This window comes from Rhipicephalus microplus, unplaced genomic scaffold, assembly GCF_043290135.1.
Source record: "Rhipicephalus microplus isolate Deutch F79 unplaced genomic scaffold, USDA_Rmic scaffold_15, whole genome shotgun sequence".
Taxonomy (NCBI): Eukaryota; Metazoa; Arthropoda; class Arachnida; order Ixodida; family Ixodidae; genus Rhipicephalus; species Rhipicephalus microplus.
Genome location: NW_027464588.1, coordinates 10,180,001 through 10,207,634, shown reverse-complemented (window position 1 = coordinate 10,207,634; position 27,634 = coordinate 10,180,001). Strand labels below are relative to the sequence as shown.

General features: G+C 43.5%; 1 protein-coding gene across 1 annotated transcript; it reads right to left on the bottom strand.

The window, feature by feature from the left end:
* On the bottom strand, positions 1 to 23,002 carry LOC142784764 (solute carrier family 41 member 1-like). The gene is made up of 6 exons (XM_075883262.1): positions 22,670 to 23,002; positions 19,871 to 19,978; positions 9,384 to 9,495; positions 4,327 to 4,473; positions 2,832 to 2,881; positions 1 to 477 (listed from the first exon to the last, which is right to left on the bottom strand). The coding sequence occupies exons 1-6, from the start codon at positions 23,000 to 23,002 to the stop codon at positions 1 to 3; spliced, it is 1,227 nt and encodes a 408-aa protein (XP_075739377.1).
* Positions 23,003 to 27,634: the final 4,632 nt, after the last annotated feature.

Sequence of the window (27,634 nt, the reverse complement as noted above, 5' to 3'; positions counted from 1 at the left end):
CTAGGACAAGGTGGAATTGCCGTAACTTGGCGTAGAAGACGACGCATGCGCAGTAAGATGAGTGGTCACGTGCACGTAGGATCGGAGCTCTTCTTCTTGAACGGCCGATTTATCGCCCATGTAGTTGAGCAACGCGTAGGCCATGGTGAGAAACCCCGTGCCAAGGAAGTCGCCGCAGCCCGTCAGGCAGGGGATGGCCGCGTTGTCCGGGTCGACGCCCCAGTTCCAGAGGTGGTACACGATGAGGCGCGCCAGGTACAGCAATACCAGCACCTTCACAAGTCGAGTAAGTGTTGGTTTCTCCGGCATAATTTTACTAGTTGCAGACGCACGTGTCAAAGCCCAGTTATAATTATTAAGCGTGTCGTAGCAGAGAGCTTCAGAAATTCTGACACCACCACTCGCCAAGGTGTACTTGTCGCTAGGGCACTCGGCTGCTGACTCGCAGGTCGTGGGAATGAATCCCGATTTCGGTGCCTGCATTTTCGATGGAGGCGAAAGTTATGTAGGCCCATGTGCTCAGGTTTGGGTGCACGCTAAAGAACCTAAGTTGGATTAAATATCCGGAGCCATCTACTACGGCGCCTTTCATATACATATGGTGGTTTAGGGCAATAAACCCCACATATTATCATCATGGGATCAAATCCCAGCCCCAGCGGTCGTATATTCGACGGATGCCCATGTGCTTGAGGCCCATGCTTGAGGCCCATGTGCTTTGATTAAAGTGAACGTTCAAGAACCTCAGGTGGTACAAACTTCCGGAGCCGTGCTCTACAGTCTCTCGCATATACATACACTGGGTTTCGGAACGTTAAGCACAAACAATTATATTGTGACTAATTTCAGTAACGAGTACCAGCACCTGTTTTGTCACACCGCCATCACTTTAGCTTACCCTGTCGCAGAGATTGCTTAACGTTTTACATCTACATCAGCCGACGACAAGCTTCGACCGACACCAATTAAGTGACGTGACGTGAATTAAGTGACGAGAGTTGATGTCAATTTGATCCTCTCGGAACAGCAACAGACTGATCTACGTGAACTGCTATAGAGAGTTAAAGAGTGCTTAGCATCCAACTCACAGGTTGGTCAGACACTGATCCCCAAATACCGAATAATTGCATATACCGACATCTCACCCATAAAACAACACCCCTACCACGTTTTGGCAAAGGAACGTGACGTGATAAATCCTCACGTTAAAGAGATGTTGCAAGATAACGTTATCCAACCTTCCAAGATTGCTGTAGTCATCTCCGGTTGTTGTCTTAAAGAAAAAAAATGGATCACTGCGCTTCTGCGTAGACTACAGAAAACAACAGCGTGGCCGAAAAAGACGTCTATCCGCTGCCCCGCATGAATGATTCTCTCGACAGACTGTGGTAGGCTAAGTATTTTTTTATCGATGTTCTTGAATAGTGGCTACTGGCAGATCGAAGTTCGTGAAACACAACACGAAAAAACTGCCTTCGTTACACTAGATGGCCTATATGAATTCAAAGTACCTCCCTTCGGCTTCTGTTCTGTACCTGCGACATTCCAGAGCACTAAGGACACTGTTCTTACCGGTCCAACGTAGAACATGTGCCTAGTTTATCTAAATGATGGTGTAAAGTTTTCTGCGACCATTTAGGAGCACATAAAGCGTCTGCAGGCAGTGCTGGAAGCACTCCGCTCTGCTAACCTGACGCTGACGCCAGAAAAGTGCCACTTCAGTAATAAAAACTTACAGTTTCTCGGCCATATTTTCAGAGTGTATGGTGTTCAACCAGAGCCTGACGAAAGCACCATCGCGACCTCGTTTCCTGCTTCACGTGAGAAGAAAGTAGTAAGTGGCTTTATAGGGCTCTGTGCGTACTATCGCCGCTTTATAGCCAATTTTAAGATTGCTGAAGCGCTCATTCAATTCACTCGTGAAGACGTGTTGTTTGTCTGGGAGGAAGAACAGGACGAAGCTTTCTCTGAACTACGGGAGCATTTCCAAACACCGCGAGTCCTCACTCACTTTTAACTAAGATGCTGATACTGTATGAGTGTATACTGTACGATACTGTATACTGAGTGTATGGTGTTCGACCAGACTCTGACGAAAGCACCACCGCGACCTCGTTTCCAGTTTCACGTGAGAAGAAAGTAGTAAGTGGCTTTATAGGGCTCTGTGTGTACTATCGCCGCTTTATAGCCAATTTTTTTAGGATTGCTGAACCGCTCATTCAATTCACTCGTGAAGACGTCTTATTTGTCTGGGAGGAAAAACAGGACGTAGCTTTCTCTGAACTACGGGAGCACTTGCAAACACCGCGAGTCCTCGCTCACTTTTAACTAAGATGCTGATACTGAGATTCATATCGACGCCAGTGACGTGAGTCTTGGTGTTGACCTCGTCCAACTACAAGAGGGCACGGTGCAAGTGATAATACTCTTGCCCGTGCCGACGTAAACTACTCCACGTCAGAAAAAGGGTGCCTCGCTGTTGTGTGGGCCACGATAAAGTTTAGGCCTTACCATCATGGACGCCACTTCAAGGTAGTGAACGACCATCATTCGTTGTGCGCGTTAGCCAACCAACAGGACCCGTGCGGGCGACTGGCACGATGGAGTCTTCGTGTGCAGAAATTCGATTTCACGATCAATTTCGAATCGGGCCGCAAGCAAGAAGATGCCGATTCGTTGTCCCACGCTCCTGTCGAAGTCTGTGGCCATGACAATGAAGATGACGGTAGTACTACACTACCCTTACTACAACCAATCTGATTACATGACCGCAAACGGACGACGAAATACGTGCAGTTATCAAAAACTTGAAAGACGTAACTCTTCCATACCTCATTGTACTTCTCGAAGTCTGTCGTCATTATGCCAGTGAGATGGGGCCCTGTATAAGAAAAAAATTCCGCCATATCCACGAAGTGAATGATGATGAGTGGGCGAAGCTCCGGAAGTAAACCTGGTAAACCATGAATCCTCTGTACATTTTGCCCACTCGATTTTATTATATCGCTCCCCCTAGCGTACGTCGCCGCACTAAATCGAACGATTGCCTTCATCCAATGACATGCACCATATGTGACATCATTCCTATTTTATAACATCTCGCGTCTTTCATCAACTGCAAGTACCGCTTTCTAGTTTATAACATCTTGCATCTTTTCATCATCAGCTACAAGTAACACCATCTAGTAAACACTACAAGAACTAAACGAGAGGTGGCTACATACAGGAGACGGTACCGCCATCTAGTGAACACTGCAAGAGCTAAACTAGAGGTGGCTACATACAGGCTACAGGGGACGCACAGCCCACGCCCTAAGGAGCTCCGCCCCTAAAACTCCAACAGCATTGAGAGAACTTATCTTCTAGGCGTGCCAACTGACATGCGTGATGACATTCTTCTTGCCTGCCACGATGAGTCCACATCTGGTCCCATAGGTTCCCCTCGAACTCTCGATCAAGTTTGGCAAGCGCACTACTGGCCTAAGCTTTACGCATCTGTTGGCGATAGGAGAAAATCTGCCTGGATTGTCAATGCCACAAATCCCCGCCAATGAAGCCCGCGGGGCTTCTTCAACCACTCGAACCACCTATGGTGACATTCGATCAAATAATTATAGATTTACTGGGGCCATTTCCGCTGACATCTGCCGGCAACAAGTTGATCGTAGCAGCCACAGACTATTTGACGAAGTACGCCGAAACAAAGGCACTACAGCGCGGTACAGCATAAGCGTAGTAAAAAAGGGCGTGTGTGGGCTTCGTGGCCTTGACTGTGCTGCCACAGGAAGTTGTCACCGAGTATAGTGAACACTCTTTCGGCCCGTTTATCTGCAATAGAGAGGACACCAGAAAGCGAAGCTAGCTGCTTCGCCCGCTGAAAGATGCGCCGAACGGATTTTGCCTAACCCGGGCGTTGTTCGGTGTTGTGAGGGTTAGCAGAGCCGATCGCGTTCGCGCATAGCGACGTCGCAACTGCGACAGACAGACGGACGGACGGACGGACGGACGGACGGACGGACAGACAGACAGACAGACAGACAGACAGACAGACAGACGGACAGACGGACAGACGGACAGACAGACAGACAGACAGACGGACAGACGGACAGACGGACAGACAGACAGACGGACAGACGGACAGACAGACAGACAGACAGACAGACGGACAGACAGACGGACAGACAGACAGACAGACAGACAGACAGACAGACAGACAGACAGACAGACAGACAGACAGACAGACAGACAGACAGACAGATACGCTCAAAGTCACCGAAGTTCACTAAGAAATGCTTCGCATTGAAGTAGGTCGTGGCAAAGACGCACACGGATGGTACAGCATTAAAGACGAGTAGCCCGAGAGCAGGAAAAGCGTTGTCAGGTCGCCGAACGAAGCCGCGATGGCCGGCGCGATGTTGTCCGGGTTTTTCTCGCACTTGGTGGACAGCACCACGACCGTGGACATCACGAAGCCTGTGTGAACAAAAAATACAGGAATTGAAAAAGTACAGCACGTCAGCTTGCTATATTAATTAGGGCAGCATGTAGATGAATGTTCGTAAATGGTTAATTTTCAAACAATGTGGTCGAAGAGAGCCTTTATTGACATTTCCTTGGTTAGGTTAACTACTGTGTTCAGATGAGTGTACTGAAAAGCAGTGAAGGAAATCTTTATGTCGCGCCTTTGATTTCGCCTTACAGCCTTGCGAAGCGATATGTCTAAAACAAATTTTCCCTACAGGTCTTCAACGTTTTTTTTTCATTTGTTCAGTGATATGAAGCTGAGCTCACACTTCCAAATGCACGTGTTATGTTTATTAGTTAAGTTATACTCCTGAAATTTCATGAAAAGGCGCTATTTGCTCGCTGTCTTCACAATTGGTTTTTCAGTAGCGGCAGGCATCTTAAGAGGGTTGAAGATATTATTTGAAACAGTAATTGGGCAATAAAATAATTTGCTTTTTAACTACTGTAGTTAGACAGTTAGGTCAAAAGCCAGTATTTAAGCCCTTTATACAAAAAGTCAATGTCTGCATTGAGATTTTACAAAAACGATCTGTAATATAGCTGCAAATAAATAAAATTATCCCCAATTCTGCGGTGAAACCAAATTGAGGGGGCGGTATATCAACCATCTACCGACTCCTTTGTGTGGGTGTGTAACCTGCATGGTTATTACAAGAGACCCTTCTTCCAAAAATCTCAAAGCAGCAACGTGTTCTTCACATCAAGGACTTCAATTCGTCCAGTTCACTTAACTACTTGACTCCGCTAATTGAAAAGGTGAATAATGTAAGTTTTCTAAGTACTATTCCAAATTACGTAGTCAACTCTTCTAAAATTCCTTTGGCTACATAGAAGACTGTGTAGACATTGAGCAAATAGCGCATTTTTCTGATCTCTAAACAAAATTAGACACATTTTTCAAACGCCCTGCATATATAGGTGAAGTAATGCGATATGAATGGAATCCACTAATGATGTGCACATAGATATTTCAAAATATTCAAGCACAAATGACAGAACATGGATGATTTACACTTTACCCTATCCGCTTGAGGAAGCGTCACCATTCGTACAGCGAGAAAGCTCCCGATATATTAAGCCAGTCAATTCATATGCCTCCTTATAAATGTTCAAAATATCAACCTAGTGTATTAAAAGACGATTGTCGAAATGAGTTCTAATACAGTTTTCCGTCTTTATAATTCAGCTCCTACCGTGCCTTCTAGTTTTATTGGTTTTAAACGCATGCGGTATACGATTCTGTGGGCACCGAAATAGAGCACCGCAATATGTATGTGCATTTTTACATGTGTGTCATCACAACAATATTTCTCATTTCTTAATGCCTACGAATTTGCTCGCTTTTCAAATTTTTTATAATATTTAACACACCGTGCCTATTTCTAGTTTTGCCAACTCAATATTTATGTGTGCATTTCTAAACTTCTCAAGAATATTTTTAAATGCTTCACAATCGCATTACTTGTTTTTGTCCCCTGTTCCCATATGCAGTTCTTCGGTGATTGAGGCTATGTAAAAGAAATACGCAACTAAGAAAGAGACTGGCGGTGTTGACAGCGGCCAGCGCTCCAGCGTAGAGGACGGCGATGTGGGAAGAGTCCCAGAGACCGTCAATCGCCAGACCTTTCAGAACGGCGAGTGAACATGTCAAGAAGGTCGCCACAGTCGACTGGCACTGCACGTAAACATAGATCGACAAAACAAGGTGTAGCTCATTCAGACTCATTAAAAAATAGCAGAACCCACGTACAGTGGGAACCGATGACATGCGAAGCACTAACAAGCAAGGTCAATATCTCACTTTAAAACCAAACCAACGTTACCAGACGGACGTAAACAATGCAGTATCCGACTTCCATCCATCATTGCTATATTTAGACGTGTCATTTACTTTTGCTGTCTATTCACACCACTTGATACCAAATTTGGTATATGTAGATCTAGCTAAACGGCCCTGAGTGCGCTATGAGCATAGCATATATTCATGTTTTACATGACACGTATGTCATGATTATCATGTCTGGGCGTGTCATTTACCTTCGTAGTCTCCTCACGTGGCGTGATACTAAATTTGGTATATGTGAAGTAAGCGAAACGAGTGCGAGTGCAACACGAGCGTAAAGTTTAGTCATGACTTTCATGATATGCATGACACGATTTCCAGGTTAGGATGTTCGTCATGCAGTTATGTGATACCCTACCAGTTTTGCAATGTGTCATGGGAACGAAACCACCGCAAGAGCAGCAAAGGCACGTAATCTAAATCATGACATTCATGACATAGCTACCAAGGTTTTCATGTTATGATTAGTTATATATGCTTGTAATATAGTCATGATATCGCACACCGGTTTTGGTATTGATACCATTATTCAAATGGCTAGGAGAGCTAAAAGTCGGAGATTGTATAATAGATAGATAGATAGATAGATAGATAGATAGATAGATAGATAGATAGATACGCTCAATGTCACTGAACTTTAATAAAAAATGCTTGCCATTAAAAAAAGCTTTCTCATTCAGGGCTCACTAAAACCTGGACTCACAAATTGTTTTCCCAACAGTATTACCTTGGACTCAAGCTCATGGCCAGAACAGACTATTGTGAGTCTGAATGAGTTGAATAATGAATGAGTGATTCAACCTCTGCACGTAAACAGGTGATTAGTAATGACCTAACTTTTCAGGCCAAACAGCACTGAACGAACAAATTACTAGTTACTGTAGTTATGAATTAAATATTTTCACGCACTGTGTTTGATATGGCGTGAATCTCAGGGTGTTACAGTTATGAACGGAGGAAACTCGAAGAATTGGTTACATAGTAGAATAGTTATCGTGAGTGAAAACTTGACAACATTGTCTGAGACCACTGTTTATGCAATTTCTTTATGTGGTTGAGGCCTCGTGATAAGTGCGCAAGCAACACTACGCTGACATCAAGCGTGCTTGCGGAAATAAAGACGAAATCGGTGGGTTCATGTGACCTTAATCTTTTACTTCAGTTCCCAGTTGCTGCTTCTCGTGTGTCTAGATTCTCCAAAGAAAATGTTTCATGTGTGATCCTGCCGGACTAATCTCGACATACTCAACTTTTGTATTGATACGCATACTTCACTAGTACACTTATTTCCAAATTTCTACTCTGTCCACTCATAGATTTCGAGCTGTACTCAATTATAACTACAGCAGCAGCAATCTTTGACAATAAGAGGTTGTCGCCATGCTTTTCCTTTCACGTTAGCGTTTACATTAAGCGTTGTTTTTTAACACAAAAACGTTTTATGCCGGGGTCGACTAAGATTGCAGTGACGTATTTACGTCACGGAAACCACGTGAGGTTGTCACCATGCTTTTCCTTTCACGTTAGCGTTTACATTGAGGGTTGTTTTTTAACGCAAACGAGTTTTATGCCGGGGTCGAATAAGATTCCAGTGACGTATTTACGTCACGGCAATGACGTCGAAAAAAATATTCGCAATCAGAAAACGAAAGAAAATATTCTTTTAATGACAATTGAAACCATCAAACCTAGGTTCAGAGCAACATATTTTGGGCACACTATCCCCTCTGCTATAGTCACATGTTTTGTACGCTTTTAAAAATACGTCACTTATATCTACCACTGTCCTTTCATGTTCTTCGTATAGAGCAGCAAGGCAATATGGCCATCGCATCTGCCATTAGTTTTTTAAACACGTCGTTTCTAAGCATTCATACCATTCAGTGTGTTCCACTGAAATGTGATTTTGTCAACGCCTTAACACACCACCAGGTGGGACCCTTACCCTTACCCCACTCAGTTTGGACTGGCACGGTGAATGGACATGTTTTTTGGGCGCTCCCGATTGACTGCGCCAATAAGTGGTTTTGCATGTTTCGAGCTTACTTTTATAACTATAAGGCAACAGTTAAAACCATTGTAACACTTATTACATTGCACGGCGTTTTCAGGGTCAGTCTCCAGGTATTCACTTGTTTGTGTGTGTGATTGTGTTTTACCTCTTGCCCCCTCATGGGAGAGGTGCAGGTACACCGAACACGCAAATTTGTGTAGTAGAGCTTAGACTTCCTTTTTTTCGTAGGGCATGGTTTGTCGTATGCCGTGTTTCTAACTATCGATTGGGACAATTCATAAGGACAATTAGTGTCAAAAAGACATGGTTAAAAAGGCTGTAAAATGTTCACGCTGGGGGTGGGTTTAAAAATAGACCCAAGTGCAGACGCGAATGAAGTGGATGCTGCCGCCAAGTGTAGGCAATGTGAGATCGAGGAAAACAAATGGAGAAAATGATGGTTGTCCAGAGTGAACAGCTGATGAGAATCACCGAGATGAAGATCGCGTTGGCGACAGAGCAATGGAAAACGAAGGCTACGTGGAAGGCTCAAATCCACCGAGGAGGCACTAGCGAAAGTGAGCAAAGGAGCGGCCGACGGAGAGAATGGTAGGGCACCGCCAACCAGAACGGCGGAGAAGAAAGAGCAAGCAAGTTTGGAAAAATACAGCTTCTGTCGGTTGAATGGTCCCAAAAGCTAGCTTCAGCGAAGTAGTGGTGGGGCTTGGAGGGGACACAGCAGCTGGCGTCACAGGTGCAAGAGACCCCTTCCGCCCGGTGCAGGATGCTCCAGCTGAAAAATCACAGCACCTGATAATCGCCGGGCACTAGAACAGAAATCGATGCGCAAAAGCAATCAAAGAGAGGGCAAGAGGTGACAAAAGGTCACAGTAGGAACGTTTCCAGGACGCAAGCTGGAAGCAGTCATGAGGCAAGCGAGCGCAAAACTAAAAATACAGCTGATAGACGAAACCTCGTGATAAATTCAGGTGGTTTAAGTGATGTCTTAAATGAAGATACGGCAGGACCAGCGACCACACTGGCAAAAGGAGTCGATGACAGGTGCACCATTTCTCTTCAGGTACAGGTAGTGATATGCACGATACCGGAGGTATCGGTGCGTGACGGGAACCTGCAAAGCGTGTTGTTAACGCAAACCAAGAGATATGACGGATGAGTCGAAAGAAAGGCTTTGAGGTTAAGGAAATAAACAGAGAAGTGCATAGATGGGGTGGTTTTCAACGAGACAGAATTCACTTCGATAGGAGGCTAGGCCATGAGGTGGCTTAGTGATTTGCAGGACGTGCAGTAGCTTTTTGGGGGTACGCCGGCCTTTAGGGGTGCAGGATAGCTAGAATCGAGGAAAACAACCAGGGGAGTTCTTTGACAGGTGGTATAGACACAAACGATTCCAAATAGGCATCAATATTTAAGACACGTAGGGTCCGGGGCAGAAGTCGACGTAGCCACGAGGGCCGAGCCTATTCGCACGTAGGGTGCATTAACATTCAGGGTGGCAGGAATAGGCTGGAGTGGGATAAGGTAGAAGAACAGCTAAGGAATGAGAGGCCGATGGTATATGGTTTTGCAGAAACACATCTTAGGGGCATGGAACAACTCCCAACCATCCGGACTACACGCGGGAATATCTTAATAGAACAGATGGCCGCTGAATGGGGAGTGGTATTGGAACATTCATTCATAAAAGTACAGACTGGCAAAGGGTCAAGCAGGCATGCAAGGAACATTTATGGCTAAAAGGAAAAGTGGCAGGGCAAGTGACGCTTCTCGGTTTTGTGTGCTTGCGGACAGGGGCAAAAGGCAAAAAGGAGAGTCAATAAATGGTGCAGTGATGAGGAAATGACTTTGACGAACTAGTAGAAGAGTTTGAGGTATTTATATGATAAGATATGAATGCGCACATAGAAGATATGGATTAATATACTGATCCAACAGGCAGAATGCTAATAGTTGTGTGTGAAAGGCATGATTTAATCATTTGCTACAGCACCGAGAAATGCGAAGGGCAGATAAAATGGGAGGTGGGAAGGCTGCAGTCGACGATAGATTACGCAATAATGTCACATAGGATGTATGATCGGCTAAGGGTGATGAACATAGATAAACTTGGGTCCAGACGCTTAGGCAGTGATTACAAACCTATCAAGCTGAGTTTTGGAAAAAAAAGAAATGGGAAAGGCGGCATTACGAGCAACCACACGGTAATATTTATTCAGTAATGCAAATAATAATAGCAGCTAAAGAGATTGAGAAAATAATCACCGAGAATATTAAAGCAAAGTGGCCGTACACAAATATAACTCGATAGTTTGAGCTAGGGCTTCCTAAGGTACGAGTCAAATCAGCCGGGAAAAGCAGGCACAAGCCCAAGAGCTGGCGGGATGATGAAGGTAAGGGATCCATTGTAAGACGTCAGGATGCTTCCAGGGAACACAGGTATGCTAACCAGAAGGGTGAACCGGAAGATGATGTGAAAATAAAGTGGGATAATTTTTTAAGCTCCAGAAGGAAGCACCAAATTTGATCAGTGAAAAGATAAGAAGGGGCCGAATGATTGGCGGACGTAAGCAGGAAGGTTAGAAAGGCAGCTGCAAACTTTTGGAACCATCTCAATTCTCTGAGACAAGCATAAAACAGAGGTTTTAAACTACAGTTAAAGGGGTCAGACTAGAGGGGGATGTGGCAATGGAATTCATGATAACGTTGATGACAGAACAATTTGAACACTAAGACAGCGCTGCATGCACCGTACCAGATGAGGATGGAACAATTAGCTGAGTGGCTCTCCTGGGACAACGAGAGTGGTAAAGCGCAGAAAAAAAGAGTTCCTAATAGCACATCAACACGCCCTGACAGCATCCGAATCATGGCTAATAAAAAAACTAGGACCAAACTCTAAGCAAACATAAGAGAGGCAGCGAGCAAAGTAATAATGGATGGTGAAGCCCCCGATGGGTGGAAGCTAAGCAGGATGAGCATGATCTATAAAGTAATTGGGGCTAAAGTCGATATATACTACTACCGTCTCATAACAGTGACATCAGTAGTTTACAGGCTGGTGATGCCGATAGTAAAGAAAAGTTTACAGCCATGGGTGGACAACGACGAGGTGCTGAAGAACTACAAAATGGGTTTTGTAAACGAAGAAGGTTGGAGGACAAACTGTTTTCATTGACGCATTGTAATAAAATAGCGGAAAAATAACATATGGCCCTGTGACTGTTTTTTCTAGATATCAAGGGAGCTTACGATAGTGCGATTCAAGAAGACTTGTGGAAAATACTGGATACACTCGATGTGGAAGATGGCATACCTTATATTCTAAAGGACATTTTTAAATGTATCAAAGTAGTTATCAAATGGGAAGAACAGGTATCTGAACCTATTGAGATACGACGCGGGCTTGAACTGGGATATCCCTTGTCACCTTTGTTATTTATGCTGTATCTCCAGAGACTAGAAGCCAAGTTAGAGGAGAGTCTACTCGGATACAAACTCTTTTTGCCAAGCAAGGGAAACACATTGAACAGTCATTACCAGCATTGATGTATGCAGATGATAAAGTAATAATAACCGACAACAAGGGATATCTCCAGAGATTGATAGACATCTCTGATAATGAGGGAGATAGGTTAAATGGGAAGTTCTGCAGGGAGAATTTTGCAATCATTTTTATTGATAAGAAAGGCAGTGATCATAAGATACAAGAAGTCACGCAAGAAATGGTGGATATTTACGAATACTTGGGCGTACGAATAAATAACAGGGCTAGGTACCTAAGAGAGCACGAAAGATACGCGGTAGCTAAGAACACCAGGAATGGAGCTGTAATGAAAAATAGGGCACTGTGAAACTACAATAGGTACGACGTTGCGAGAGGTATTTAGAAAGGTGTCATGGTCTCGGGTTTGACGTTTGGCAATGCCGTCTTGTGCATGAAACCAGAAGTTCAAGCAAGATTGGAAAATAAACAAAGTGGCATTGGTAGACTTGCTTTGGAAGCATACGGGAATACCCCAAATCAGAGGGTACACGGAGACATGGGATGGACAATGTTTGATTGCAGGGAAGCTAGCAGCAAAGGTAGAATTTGAGGAGCGATTGAAACAAATGGGAGAGGATCGTTGAATTAGGAAAGCTTTCAGTTACTTGTACATAAAGAAAGTCGATACTAAATGAAGGAAACTAACTCGAAATTGTCAAGCAAGTATTTACACAACAGCAGAATACATTGGTTAAAAAGAAGGGGAAGGAAACAGAGTAGGGACTTGTGAAAGATGGCATTGCTTACGAAATCATCACTGGAGACCTACCGAACTTTTAATAAGGAAATTGCAAGGAAAAGATGTACAATAATTCTCGAGGTATCTTCTGCTCTGCGAGGCTAGAACGGGACAATTGCGAACCAAGACGTACTGATTATATATGAAGGCACAGACACCGTATGTATTGCGTTTGAAGAGCAGGAGGAAACGGCTGAACATTTGATCATGTTTTGTAAAGGACTTCGCCGTATAGCCGAAGATACTGGCGCCGATTTTTTAAAAGCATTGGGGTTTAGTGACAGTGAAGGCAAAATAGTCTTTAAACGGGTAGTAATAACCAGGAGGAGGCTAAGTGATTGGTGGCTACAATCGAGGCGCGAGTGAAACTCAATCCTTAAACCCACAGTAGTAGTGCTTGACTTTGTGGCTAAAAGGCTTGAGCCACCACCTGATCTAATGGGTACAGCCGGATACAACCGTTCATCCAGCCACTCGTCGGCGTCGTTCATAGCATCCAGCTATTTCAAAGAGATCTGACACGCCCACCGACTTCATCTGGCTTTAACTCCGCGTTCCCCACGAACGCTCACCCCGCGAACAATCGCCGCATACCGAAAGTAACAGGCGACGCACGTTGCGTTTCTCTGTCGCCGGGCCAGGCATTGGTCTGTAACTGGTGTTTATAGGTGACCTTAGCGCGAGTTTCTCGTCCAATCAGGCACACTTTACCGGCTGTCACATTTTATTTTCTAGTTGTGCTCCCCCCTTAACTACTTGAACTACCACAAGCATCTGTGGCCACAAAGGTTTCTTCATTCCTTAATTATGGGTGCCAGTCGTGGCGATAGAGATGTATGACTAAGCGACAACGTGGATGCATCCATGTTAACCAATAGACATTGTGCAAGCCGTCTTACCTCAGTGTACTATTAACTTTAAACTAGTTTCCTAAGGATGCATATTACTTTCGTGTTTTACTGACTCCTATCGCGGAGGGATCAGTGATGTTTTAGGGGTGAAGCTTCTTATTCCGTGGGTCGCGCGTCCGTGATGTATGTAATAGTAGTAGGTAGCCACCTCTCGTTTAGTCTTTGGAATGTCCGCTGGATGGTGGTGCTTTTATATGATGAATATATGACGAGAAGACGCGAGATGGCGGTACTCGGTCGGTCGGTCGGTCGGTCAGTCGGTCGGTCGGTCAGTCTTGAAAAATAAATTTGAAAGATAACTTTTTTTGCATATATCTCCCAAAGTGATGATTCTACTCGAGTGTGGCCTGTGTGAATACTTGCCAATTCTATCGTGCTCTCCCAAATTGAACTCTTTGTTGATCTTTTTGTAGAAAAATATTGCTGCAAAGTTTTACAGAGACCCGCGTAGTAAATATAAACCAATGCGACTTTCACCTATATACTGAATATTTATAATACTGTTATATTTATTTTTATTGCTTATAAATTATCCAGATAGAAAAACGCGACAAGACAAATTGTAGTATAAATGGTGTTTCTGCATATAGTTGAAACAAGTGCGTCCGCAGATTGCGAGCAATTAAGTGAGCAAATCAGTGTTAGCGTGCTTAGAGTTGCATTTTTGAGAAGTTTGCCCCTACAACCTGTGCCACTGCCACACTTTTTTTCTGTTTCCACAAAATGGTGAGAGCTCTGCATCTACAGGAGCAGCTTCCACATTCATGAACCTGTAGTACTTCCAACGAAACTACCCCATCCATGTCTCCTGTGCATTCCTACTTGAAATACTTAACAAGAAATACTTTTTTTAGATTTTATAGTCGAAAGCATGTTTTTAGCGTTGATAGTTTTGATACATGTGAGCTACATTAGTGCCAGTGCTGGCATAACAGACCACAGATAATTACTCATTTGTTTCGTACACTAGACAAGTCATCCCAAGAAGTTATCATCATGCAGGCCTTTTTCAAGATATCGCACAGGCAGGAATTTTATAACCACAGTATGGAATGATGGATAGAAATGCTACACGGAATACCTACTTACATGAAACTAAATCTAGCAAAAGTAGTGGTTTTCAGTGAAAGCAATGAACATTGCATTGCAGAACGAAATGGTAAAACTATTTATTGGGTTGGTTTGTTCATATATTATTCATCCTATATAGTAATCTCAATCATGACCATTTAATCATTTATGTGAAATATATTCACCTTGCAGTTTACTATCAAAAGCCTTCGAAGATTGTAGCAGTAATTAAATGAGCAAAAATCGGTACGTTACCTGCAAGAGGGCGATGTTTGCAAATATCATGGGTAGTTGTTCGCGAACCCGGTACAGGTTGCCCAAATTTGCCTGCTATAATAATAAAATATACCCTGTAGTATAGTGCATTCGGAAACAATGTTGAACTATTTAAAGTATAGGATATCGAAAGTGCCTTAAAAGGGCCCTGTGACACTATTTGAACACGTATTTATCATTAGTTCTTCTGGTGCTATGGAACACGCCGATATCGTTGCGCACACGACAACGTCAAATTCGACGCAGTTGTAACTTTAATTCACGGTATAAACTACCTTTTTTCAGGCTACCGCGGCACACAGCGGCTATTTTTATTAGGAGAAGTGACGTCATGTCATGTGGCGTGACGACAAACACCATTTGTTTTTTATTGGCTTGATCCGAGAAATAGCATGTCATAGTCATATAGTGGTAGCTCGGCCTGCGAGCAAATGCTAAAACAGCGAAAATCTTTTTTATACTTTCTCAGGAAGAAATCATTGCTCTTTCGAAATGCTGTGTTTTCAGAACAACGAACCCAACACTTAGCCTGCGAAGGAGGCTATGGCACACCGGCAACTAAAAGTGGAAACTTCTACCGAGTTTTTAGCGAGCCAAAAATGCAACAGGCGGTGAACGCCTGCGTTGCCGAATAGAACGCACTTTGCATGCAAACTGAGAACGGACCTTGCCCAAAGCGCATGTGTGTATCTTACATAGTGTGACCATGGGAGTATCTGCTACTCGACGCATGTGGTTTGTAGTAAGCACGCCATCACGCCCTCAAAAAAAGCGATCAAGAGGTATTGTGCGAAAGCCACCAAGAAATGACAGTTTCAAAATGTCCTTATGAGACGCACGCTTTGATTGGAAGTGGTCTTTGACGTCATCAGGCGAGTAACATGTGAAAGAGAACGTTTCTCGTTGTCATCTGCTAAAGTATTGAGCTTTGAGGATTCATAACTTTACTTTCTGTGTACCAATTTGCATAATTCTTGTTGCATTTGTTTCAGTAATCACGGCTACACGCGTTTCAGTGCTACATAAGGCTGTAGTAAAATTGTCGCGGGGCCCTTTAAGCCATCTTAGTACATCTTCAGTCCTACACCCGTATTCATACAGGCTCTTTGTCTTGAGCTTGACTTACCGCCACCTTCAATGCCACACAAATGCGTTTACGACAGAATACTACCGTGGGTGGCCCTGAAGGCGGCGCCAAGGCCCCGCCGACGCACGACAACAGGTGCATTCTCGTGAGCCTCATATAAGCAAAAAAAGCCTACCTTCCCCCCAATACCGCACCCCTAAAAAAACTATAGTTTAGTCTCTGAAGCAATGCACAACAGGCCATGTGTGCTCCCACGAAGTCCCAATACAGAATACAATGTACATCCACATTTTATTATACCTCAAAGCAAACCTATGCACTCTATGTGCATCTCGCGTTTTGTAAGGAGTATTTTGTTCTTGCTGAAGCACAAGAAATTCGTTTTTGAAATATATAAATAGGAAAACTCTGAAAAAAATTTTGGTAAAGCAGCAGTGACTACGTGTGTTTGACGGGTTCTCGTTTTCCTAATGGTAGGAAAATTTTATTAGTTCTAAGATTCGTTATACTTTTATAAAATTTTACGACTTATAAAACCAGAAAGAGCAAAACCGAGTGAATATACCATTAAAATTTAGCTTGCTGTGACATTCGGCGTTCTAAATTTTAGTGAACAAATTCAGAATATTATAATCAGTACTTTCTATTCCCGAAAATTCAAGTGTACTTTGAAAAGTACGTTCGGTTATAATGGGTTCAAAGTGTAACGCGGGACCAATTTCCTGTCCTTTTAGTGCGTATTTCAAAAACTTCGGTGAAAATGTTTTAGGTGTCATGTAACCCGAAAAGTTCAAATCGTGGATTACTTTAAAGTAAGCGATAAAGCTGAAAGTAGCTTGTGTCAATGAAGTTTTTGCATATCACTGTACCCTCTGTAGAGGGTGGCACACTTTCAACCAGAAACATTTCTGCGAACTAAGTATCTGTTTTTAGCTTTCTATGCACCCACTACATGGTAGCAAGGGGATAAACGCCTTAACGTCCGTGATTTTAGTCACCTGTGGCCGGCGTCAAACCACGACGTCATTATGATTATGGGGTGTTATTACACCCAGTGGCAATGTACTCCTGTACCACGCGATTTTTACAGCGCTATGCCACGTTAAAATATGAAGCCTGTATACAACGCTCTTGTGTTTGTAAAGCATGAAAGTTGTTTTAATTGCATTTCTAAGTAGAGGAAGTTGGGTGCACGTTAAAGAACCCCAGGTGGTCGAAATTTCCGGAGCCCTCCACTACGGCGTCTCTCATAATCATCAGTGGTTTTGGGACGTTAAACCCCACATATCAATCAATCAAGTAGAGGAAGTAATTTTAGCTGCATATCCAAGCATCGACGTGGCTGTGTGGCTGAATACTTGCTTGAAAAGGAAATGGCTGGCATTCGATCCTCACTCGGTCCCGGACATGTTTATTGTTAATTCATTTCATTTGACTCTTGTGTCAATCATAGACAAGATCATAATTTTTTGCTCCCGACGAACGATGCCGGCCCCGATGCAGACGCCAGCATATCTGCGAAACAAGCTTTCTAACGTTATCACATGAAAAAGTGTGGCTCATCCACAGGAACATTGTAAGGATGTTGGGGCAGCGTTATCAAGATGTGCTCGGATTGGAATTCGCTGACGTGTAGCAAGACCGCGCCGCCAGGACGACTTACTTTTGCGTCCGGATGACTCTTTCTGCAGCAAAGCTACACATTTATTCCTCATAAGCCTGGGCGCAAGCTCTAGCTCTTTGTTAAAATGAACCTTATAAGACTACGTCATGTTTCACCCTCTCACCTCCTCATTTTCTCTGTCATCCTCACAAGACTCCTGCTCGCCCTAACTTCCCATCCCACTTTCTTGCTATGCTATGTAATATTATGCATGGTTAAGGAAAATTCCTGCATTCAGTATGCGCTAGAGCCGTGATTTCGACATCTTGTCTTCAATTCTGCACTACTTTCTTCAGTGCTTCTGTATGCGTGCTTCATACCCTCTCCTTCAAAACAAGCAAAAAGTAGTAGAGGGCAACTTTGAAAGCGGCCATGGTGGCGATAAGGGGGCCGCCATTTCGAATTGGGTTCTTCAAAGAGAAACAAGCATTCCCTCAAGACGAAAAACAAAATGCGAGGGTGCGGAGTTGGAAGGGGAGAGGGTGGATACATCACTGAATTAAGAAATATATTATGATTATGCTTAATTCATTCTCAATCTGACGGAGGCCGCACGTGTAATTTGTACGTCAGAAATTGATATAAGGGCTCCACTGTCATCAGTTTTTGTTGGGTGTGTACTATATCATATTGCATGGATTCAAGAACCCCCTTGAAAAAGTTAATAACTAAGTTATGACTGTGTATTTTCTTTTCTAGCGATTGGAAGTTTGCTTTGGCACAACGCTTTAGCGGGTCATGACTTCTATGATTTCTAAAGAGATACTAAAGGCAACTAATAGGTCGACGTTGACTGTATAAATATTGGTTCATAAACCTCGTGTGGTACTTTTGTGCCAAGGCCTATTTCAAAATAAAATCACGTTTTAGTGGTCCGCAACAGGTTAGCGCACTTCAAATTACTCGCCTCAAGAAGTGCACAGTCCGGACCAACTCACGTCACTGTTGCAATGCACAACGTTTCCCGGCTTTCTAGCAGCAGATCGAAAGCAGTGGGTGTCACAGCAGAAAATACGGCCATAGATCAACTTCCCGCCATTGGCTCCAAGATTGTAGACGTTTTTCGTTCAACTGTGCCCCGCTATATGGCACCATCTGTCCAGTGCAACTACGCGAAAATTGAATTTTTGAACCACTCGCGCCATTCTCCATAGTTACGTCTGCCGGTTTTTTTATCCTATAATCAAACAGAAACAAAAAGCAGCATTTTATAGCGTATTTTGATGCACGGATTGTTCTTTATTTAGTGCAGGTAAACAAATTACTAGAGAATAACTGTACGTGATTCATCTGATGTAATCGGGATCATTTTAAGTATGTCTGACTGCGGCGCTTGTGTTCTTGTGGATTTACCCAATTTCAGGGTAAGTAGCGCACTGTCGTTGATAACATTGTCGTTTTAGATGCTGTCATGCATTGAGCTTTTTTTCTGGCGGAAATGGTTAATATACTTTAGTGTCCCTTTAACTTTACAAACATAAGTTCTAGTATGCACGCCAAGTTGTGTAGACGAATCTGTGTCTATTGCATTGTTTTTGCGATAAAAAGTGACTAAAGCTATGCTAAGTGGCAATAGTCGCATCAAATTTGAATGACTTTCAAAGCGTCACCTTTATTTTGTGCCTACTTACAGAGCGCTGAAGGGTTTTACATTTTTATTACCTTAACAAGCACACCTGAATTAGTGAACTTTGCTTCTGTTTTAGGCCACACTGGTTCAAATACTGACTGCATTTTGTCTAAAAACTGTACTTAACTAGCTTCAGGATACCATCTTATAGACGATTCCTCTTCACATCTGAAAATTGTGCGAAATAACAGTAGTGGAGCGGGAAACACGCTTATGGACAAGACTTAAAATCCATGAAACTGCGAGTATTAGGGTGAATCAGATACTTCAGTTAGGCGTCTTAAAAGTGCGCCTAAACAAGGAACAATGGGTTCGTTGTTTTATGAGATGCAAACATCAAAAGGAGCTTACGCTACGGAAGACGTCATCGAAAATCAATAAGTTTTGTAATTTAGGTGAGGCTATGATTAAAATTTAAACATGATACTCTACAGAGCAACTGAAAGCTACAGTCTGACAGGCACGCATGAAAGGTACATTCGAATAGTGCAAGCGGAATAGACAAGCGAGGACGTGGATTAGTTCTGTATTATGTGGGTCAAAGAGTGGCACACTAAATACGCACCTGGGTGCTAAGCCTCGCAACCAAGGTCTGCTCCAGGTTGCCGCTGAGTCCCAGCAAAGGTGGAATGACCACGAATATGTGGTGCACTATAACATACACCGGCCAATCCTACATTGTTGAAATGAGAACATATAGAGAAGGCTCAAACAAGGTGTAGTCGCAAAACAGAATGCGGTGTCCCGCAACACCAATAAAAGTCCAAACATTTTTTTCTCTCAATTCTTTGCATCTTACTACAGAGGAGCTAAACTCAACAAGTGTCACTTAAGCTTTCCTGCAAGCAATCAAACGATATTGCTATGATTCAGTCCAGCTTGAAAATTTCTAGAAATTTTCGGTTGTGATTAGTAAGACCCGTATACACGTGTCGTACTAGAACTTGAGCGACCACCTCATGGTGCAATGCGTGTATAAGCAAAAACTTTATATTTTTAATTTCAGTAAGTGTAAAATCTGTTTTACTAACCATTCGACCAGGACACGTAAGCATAGGATATGTGGCCACTTTTTACATTAAAAAAACAGATTTCAGTTGTACCATACATTAAAACAAAGCTTTAATTAGAACTTTTAAAACAATTCGAATAGTTTTTATCCGTTCAGTTTGACGGAACTCCATTTACAAAGACCTAATGATGGTTGAAATTGGATAGCTACTCAACCCAACAAGTCCGCCTATTTTTAGAAGGTGGTTGCTTTTGGTCAGCCACTTTGTATATATTAAATACGTGGTCGTCAAAAACAATAACCATAATCTGTTTGGTCGTGCTTAAGGAGGCAAAAAATTCGCTGCGATTTCCTTACTAAATTCATAAGTTGCAACTAGAACCATTCACTTTGAAATACGAGGTAATACAATTACTGCGAATGAAGGATGCTGGAACTACGCAATACAACAGTTTATATTCCACCCTATTACAGCAGGTCGTGCAGTGCAGTTTCAAAGGGCGCGATGGGGAATAATTTATCAATTTGAAGGTTTCGAAGCTTGACTTTGTGTGAATAATCACTTCAGGGTGTGTGACTGAGACTGTGGTGGGAAATATCCTACACGTAACTTTTTTTTTGCCGAAATACTTGAAGGAATTCTTAAAAGCGACACGCACACGACCAGTGCATGCACATGAACTCCATGGTGCGTCTAGTGTCGTAAATACGGGTTGCCCTCGTTATTATAGAATTAAGTTTCGGTACGCTCCATTGCACTAACCCTGCAGTGAAGGCACGTCAAGCATGTCATAAGGCCTTATTTTTCAGCAAGTTTCTTCTGTGGAAAATGCTATGGCGCTGGCATTGTGTGATATCTAAGCAACACATCGGGTTTCACCGCCAGCCATCTGAAAGCTGAGTACTGCTCGAATGTTATGATGAAACTGCAACAAATATGTGAACGAATCTAAAAATGATGTAGTGCCTCAAGTCTATATTTGCATATATAGCACCATAGGAGTGCGTACAGGAGAGACACAGGGACGCGGCATTCTATTATTCACATAAAAGGGTGTTTGTAGAGTCTGCCTGATACGTTTGTTCGATTACGAATACACTGGTATTTAAACCATTGGCAGCTGAAGACACCTGACGTTGCATTTCAAGAACTGTCTACTTCCCGTCTTCAACTCAGGCTAGCCCTTGGGTGAAGGAAGTCTCCGCATAATTTCAAATTTCTTAACCCATTGTAAAGCACGTTGTCGTTTGGATTTTGCCAACGAGAAGGCAGGGGGGGAGGGCGATGAAATTTCACTCTCACACTAAATGGGCAATCCTACCCACGCCCACGATAGGATCTCTAGATTTAGCGGTTTTACCACAAATGTGTGTTTGCCGAGGTGCACCACAACTCCGCTGACCTATTTCCGTCACTGATGTCGCGCAAAATATATCCTAACCGATGGCAAACTTCGCCCTGGGTTTCGAACATACAACCTCCCATGCCATAGTGGGCGGAACAAAACCAGTAGAACATGGAGTGTACGTTGCCCAGCTTTTCATATACATTATAGGCATTTCAGCGCGTTCACATTTATAGCAAAATGGCCCGAAAGACGTGCATTAAGCCCGCGGTAAAGGTCGTCGTCCTGTGCCTGAAGACGCGCGCGCGTCTTCACAAAACGCGGTCGTTCATGCACGCCCACTAATCTCGCGATTAAGGCGCTATGTACCTCTTGCACTTCCACGGCAAGATTGCTTTTAAGTTACAGTAATTAAGGAGAGCACGAAGGTTGCTTCGCTAGCTACTCGATTTGAGTTTATCCAAAGGTGCTCACACACGAATAAGTAAGAATTCGATCTGCGACAGTTGTTACTCTGCGCGCGTCCTGTGTATGCTCCTTTCGTGCGTGCTTTCTCCTTGAGCTGCCCGCTGCAAGTTTCGAACTGCTTGCCGTTCTTTGCGTGACAGTATAATTTGTTTATGTAGCATATATTCGTTCTCCCTTGTGCACGAACAAAACAAAATAAACTGTAAACTCCTTATGTTATGACACGTTTCCCTTTCGTGATATACTGATTCCCAGACAGAGAGATCAGCCATGTTTTCTCACATATTCTACTTTTGTTTGTACTCTCGTTTTCTTCCTTTTTTTCATGGTGCGGCTCCGATTGCTGCCTCACGAAATATTCACAATTGGGAGATTGTGCCTACTTGTTTCTGTCTGTTTTTATTTTCTTTCTTCATTTGTGAGTGTCTCCCTTGTTACAACAATGCATTTTATATTTCACAACGTTTATCAAAATTGTTTACGAAGCTCTTATTTTGAGTGACTCAGTAGTTCGCTGTTACACTCCAGCCATTTTTACCTTGACCACGTCGAGCAGGATGCCAGCCAAGGTGGAGCCGAAGCCCGCCAGGACAAAGGGCAAGAACACCTGAAGCGCCGTGGAGGTCAGCTGAGCGTTCATCGTTCGTTCACCAGGAGTGGCGCTCCCAATGGCCGTGTGTGGCACACTTGCACGGCCAATAAGGGCAGTGCCAACGCAGGCGTCAATCGAGAGGGGTGCGCCCGCCTCGGACGGACAAGGATCCGGCTTTGGTGAAAGCATGAACGACGCCTGGCCAATCTCACGAACAGGCAACGACAAGCTTACGTCGTCGTTGCGAGGGTCCTGATGGCCTTCCTTCGAGGGTACCATGGTGGATGGCCGCATCGAAGCTACAGTGCGTTAGCGCTGCAAAAACTGTAATCTGCTGCCTACATTTTACGCAATCTGCCGCTTTGTGGAGACATCATTGGACTAGGTTCTAAATAGCGTAAGACTTGGTTTAGTTGCTTGCGGGTAGGAGCGTGCAGGCGATGTGCTAAAAATATTAAGACATTCCGAATTGTGCCTAAAATAGACCCTTTTCAAAATTGTAAAGTTTGCTTTCCTGCTATGTGGCTTGAGCGAATATTGGTGACTTGTCATTCTGTCCGAATAGCTTGTTTAAGCGGGTCTCGCGTACGCAATAATTCGAAAAATGTTGAGTCGCCTCTCGAAATTAAGCACTCATGATAGACAAGACCGAGCACGTTCCACTAGGATTCAGGCGTGCGCACGAAGGGGGCAGAAGGGACGGCGGTGCCCCCTAGTCACCTAAGAGGGGGCGCAAGATCTGCTCCTTACATTGACTGGGGAGCGGGGCGCTCTGCTAGCCACACAAGAGAGAGATCGTAAAATCGGCCCCCAATATTTACCTAATAGAGAGGGTGGTGGGCGAGCATGGGACCTCCGCCTCCCTGACTACGAGCGCTACGCATGCCCATGACTAGGACCTAGGACTACGTCTCCGCATGAAGCACGACAGGCACCACCATTACTCATTGAAAAGAAAAGCAGTTCAGAGGAAGCACACTTGCGAATTATGAAAAAGGTCCATTGGGTCTTGCGGTTGTACATCAGAAACGATTTCAAATGCAGGCGCAAAGTAACACACGAGATGACATACCGGCGCTAACTATGCCATCTGGTTTGCTATCTCGTGTCTTATTTTTAGTTTGCGTTGCTCGCGCTACATTTCTTTTCAGTTATAGGATGTTCAAACGCTGTCAAGCCTAAACCCCGACGTACCGCCACCAGTTTAATGAACTCTTGCTCAAGTGTCAATGTCAGCAGTAGTGAGCGTCTCAGGCAATGTATCTGTTTTCAACCGCGTGATAGAAACAAGGAGGCCTCAAGGTGCAATATGGTGGTGGGCTAAGCGGCTTTATAAAAAAAGAGTATTCTTTATGAGCTGAAAAAGAACATGAATAGAAAGGGAAAGGCAATAGAAATTCGCTTTTGGTTGATCTGTCAAGGTAACACCGTGTCAAAAGTTTCAGTGCACATGCTTGATTTTGTGTTCTTCGTTGAAAGAGTGGCCCGTCATTTTCTTTCAGTTCATGCTGTTTTCCTGCTCATGTTATCAAAAAGTGCCACGAGGTTTACCTTTTTATGAGCACTGTCAAAAGAGAGGTCATCATCTGCTCCCCGTAGTTGCGACTGGATTGTTATGCTAAATGTGTAACTTCATGCAGTATTCTAAGACACACACTTTTGAAAACACACAGTCGTGACGATTCACGAAGCTATAGCGTAGGATGCGTTCACTCGTCCACGATTCCCGGTGGTCAGGAACTGCGTCCACAATAAAAGAGCGTGGTTCTTCAATTGCGAAATGTTTCGTAGGGTGTAAGGATCGGAAAAAGCGATGTTTGTGATGTAGATTTTTTTCGCGAGTGAGCGTTTCATTGTGATCCTCAAACGCCGTGCATACGGGAAGAGAGGGAGATATAAAACTCTCTCTCAAGGAACGCGCGATAACAATGATGCTGTCTTATTCCACTTCATTGAGATAAAAATTTGCTCTTTTGCCTACGTGATTTGCCAATGTAATGGTGAACAGTATCTTTATGTTGTTGGTACAAAGAAAATACATTAAATTGAGCGTAATTGCTCAACATTAGCTTACCCCCTTTTACCTACTTCTCGTGATCCTGGCAAGTTTGATCAAATGAAGGCTTACTGGCGTAAGCGTGTCAATTTATGGAGAGTGCAGTTCTATAGCAAAAGACTGTAACTCAAACATTAGTACAATAGTAAGTGCCACATTCTAAATCATTGAAAGGAGGGTGGACAGAAAGTTCACGAGCGACATTCATTTTCTTCTACCCTCACACATTCACGCGCGTACCCAAGGCCACACATACCCACACATGCGCACACACTAAAACACACACACACTTAACACATACATACACATACGACACACACACACACTTCTTGGGAATCAATAAATTATAATTTACATGCAAGGCCGTATCTGCCAGTTATTATTGCCGAATATCAGTCACACAATCCACCTTCTTCATTTCCTGTGCTGCCCTCTGGCGTTTTGGTAGGGCTTTTCCAGAAGTAAAACCTCTTAACGTAAAGTTTAACGACATTTCAACTAGAAGAAGGGTACGTGCGATGTTTAACGACATTTCAACTAGAAGAAGGGGGCGTGCAACGGAGCGCCGTAAAAAAAATTCTGATTCACAATTGTAGAATTACGACGAAGAGGGGTGCATAAGCTTTCATTTACGTAATGTAGAAGCATTACGTCCCGTAGAACAAGTGAACAACAAAAATGTAGGATTCAACAAGACCATCCTTTGTTCGCTGAACATCGTAGGTGCGCGCTTACTTTTCCTAAGCTAGTTATGAGCAAGTGAGAAACATGTGTTTACTGGTAGTGGTTCCCAAATGCCACCTGGATATATTGTGAAAGATTACTGCCAGCAGCGTATCTAAAGTCACGCGAATTTGCTGTGTAGAGTAAGATTTCGATAAAGGCATTTGCAGTTGTGGCGAACAGTGCATTTCCTGGGAAGAGCTCAAATGGGTGAGCTTATTACCACTTGTACCCAGTTTTGAACCGTGAAAGCGGACAACGTAACCACACAAAGCCTGACCGTTACCTCGGTTGGGTTTACTCGGTTGAGTTTACTTGTCCATGGTACCACTACCAAGCGGAGAGTACAGCATGTGTCAGCGTAGTCGTGCGTTTAAATATACTGACCGGGAAGTGCTGTCCTGTAGCATGGTTCATAAGGGGGATCAAAGTTAAATGAGATTTGGAGGGATATTTCATTACTTGTGAAATTGTAAACGTTACAGATCATATTTGCTCACCTCTTTAGACTGCCTTATGGTATTAACGTAGCATAAAAAGTCACTGCTTCGAGAGACTTGCAGGGAGGATAATACGGTGTCTCTGTTCCGGCAAAAAATGACCCCTAATGCCCAGGACTTGAGTGTCAGTAAGGCAAAAGATAATCACCTTTTTAAAGCAATGGCTGAGCCTCTTCTGGGCTAGAACGCTCCTTGTGACGATGCGGGAACGGAACACAGGTGCTGGCACGGACGCAGTCTTCTTCTTCTGCGTCTGCTTCCTCGTGTAACCCGTGTCTTTATCGTGATTTCTTCTTCACGCTTTAGTACATCCATCACGGCACGTGCTCTTCTTCTGCCGAAAAAAAAGTGCTCATCTTAGACAGAGTGGCGCAACACTGGGTAACAGCAGAGGTGGTGAACTGGTCGTAGATTGGAGCAGTGAACTCAATATGTCTGTTTATTCAGTTTGACACCACATAATTTACCCACTGTTGTTATTTCATCCCCCTGTGTACATGTCAGAGGAAACGTTCCGTTCGGACAAGATTAAGTTGAACTAGAGGATCGAGAGACGAGGTGTGGATTCATGAATGTTACCGCTTTTGTGCGCCACACGTCAAACTATACTTACATTACTCTACGGGTGATGTAAAAACTTTACATACATTACTCCATGCTTTCTCTCTTTTCTTTGGCTCTCGTTTGTGTGTTTATATGCTTGTAAGGTTTGATAAAGATGATGCTGATCTGAGATGAATGGCAATCACCGACAAAGGGGAATACGCCAAGAACCGGGTGGCAGGATACCGAAATAAAACTAAAAACAATGTGAAAAATTACTTCAGAGACTAAATTGCAAAAACAAACCCCCTTTCTCACTGCATTTTTTTCTTTGTCTCTGTATTTTTTTCACTAATCAATCCTCTGTTTTCGATTTTTGGCTCTCCTTTCAATCATTTACTTTGCTCTCTTTTTGCTTCTAAGACACTTGTCTTCTAACTTTTGAGCTGTTTCTTCCATTTGTTTTTTCTTTCTTCCTCACTTTTCCTCAATTTTTTCTTTTTTCTGACCGTCAGACTCGACTTGTATCTTTGTCTTCATAGCTTTTTATTACTTGAAATATTTGCGCTTCTACTTGTTTTCGCACTTTAAGTCTCTATTTTTTTTTTCATCTGTACCTGTCCTTGCCTTCTCCTCTCATCCTTATTGTCGCTTTCCTTTCCTGCCCGTTCGCCGTGCTCTACTATTGACCGTGAGATCGAGTGGAGTCACCGCCTGGCGGCAACTGTCTGAAGCGCGCAGTTTTCGCCGTTTTCATTTATTCAGAAAAAAGTGCACTAGGACCACGTCTTCAAGAACTGGGCTTGAAATTATCAGAACCTGCTCTCTTTTTTTTCTTTTGGAGCCTCTACATTCGGGTACAGCCAAGGGGATGTTTCATTCGCCATTCAGAAATACATCACTGCGACTAAACGACTTTATTGCTAAATAGGGGCTCACTACATATTTTTCAAATTCGCAATTGGCTCTTGAAATCATAACTAAATAACTAGCGTTTCCAGGAATAAAGCAATGCGGAAAGTATTGGACGAATTCACCTTATAATCGGCCAATATCCTCCATTGGGTACGAGTGATGTGCAAAGGAAAA

What these genes read in the sequence shown, in the direction of transcription:
- LOC142784764 (XM_075883262.1), bottom strand. Translation starts at nt 23,002, where the DNA reads ATGGTACCCTCGAAGGAAGGCCATCAGGACCCTCGCAACGACGACGTA. An exon ending in TTGCGAGGCTTAGCACCCAG is followed by an intron (nt 9,496 to 19,870) that starts GTGCGTATTTAG and finishes CACGCTTTGCAG; the next exon opens with GTTCCCGTCACGCACCGATA. An exon ending in GTGTGGTCGCTGGTCCTGCC is followed by an intron (nt 4,474 to 9,383) that starts GTATCTTCATTT and finishes TTGTTCACACAG; the next exon opens with GCTTCGTGATGTCCACGGTC.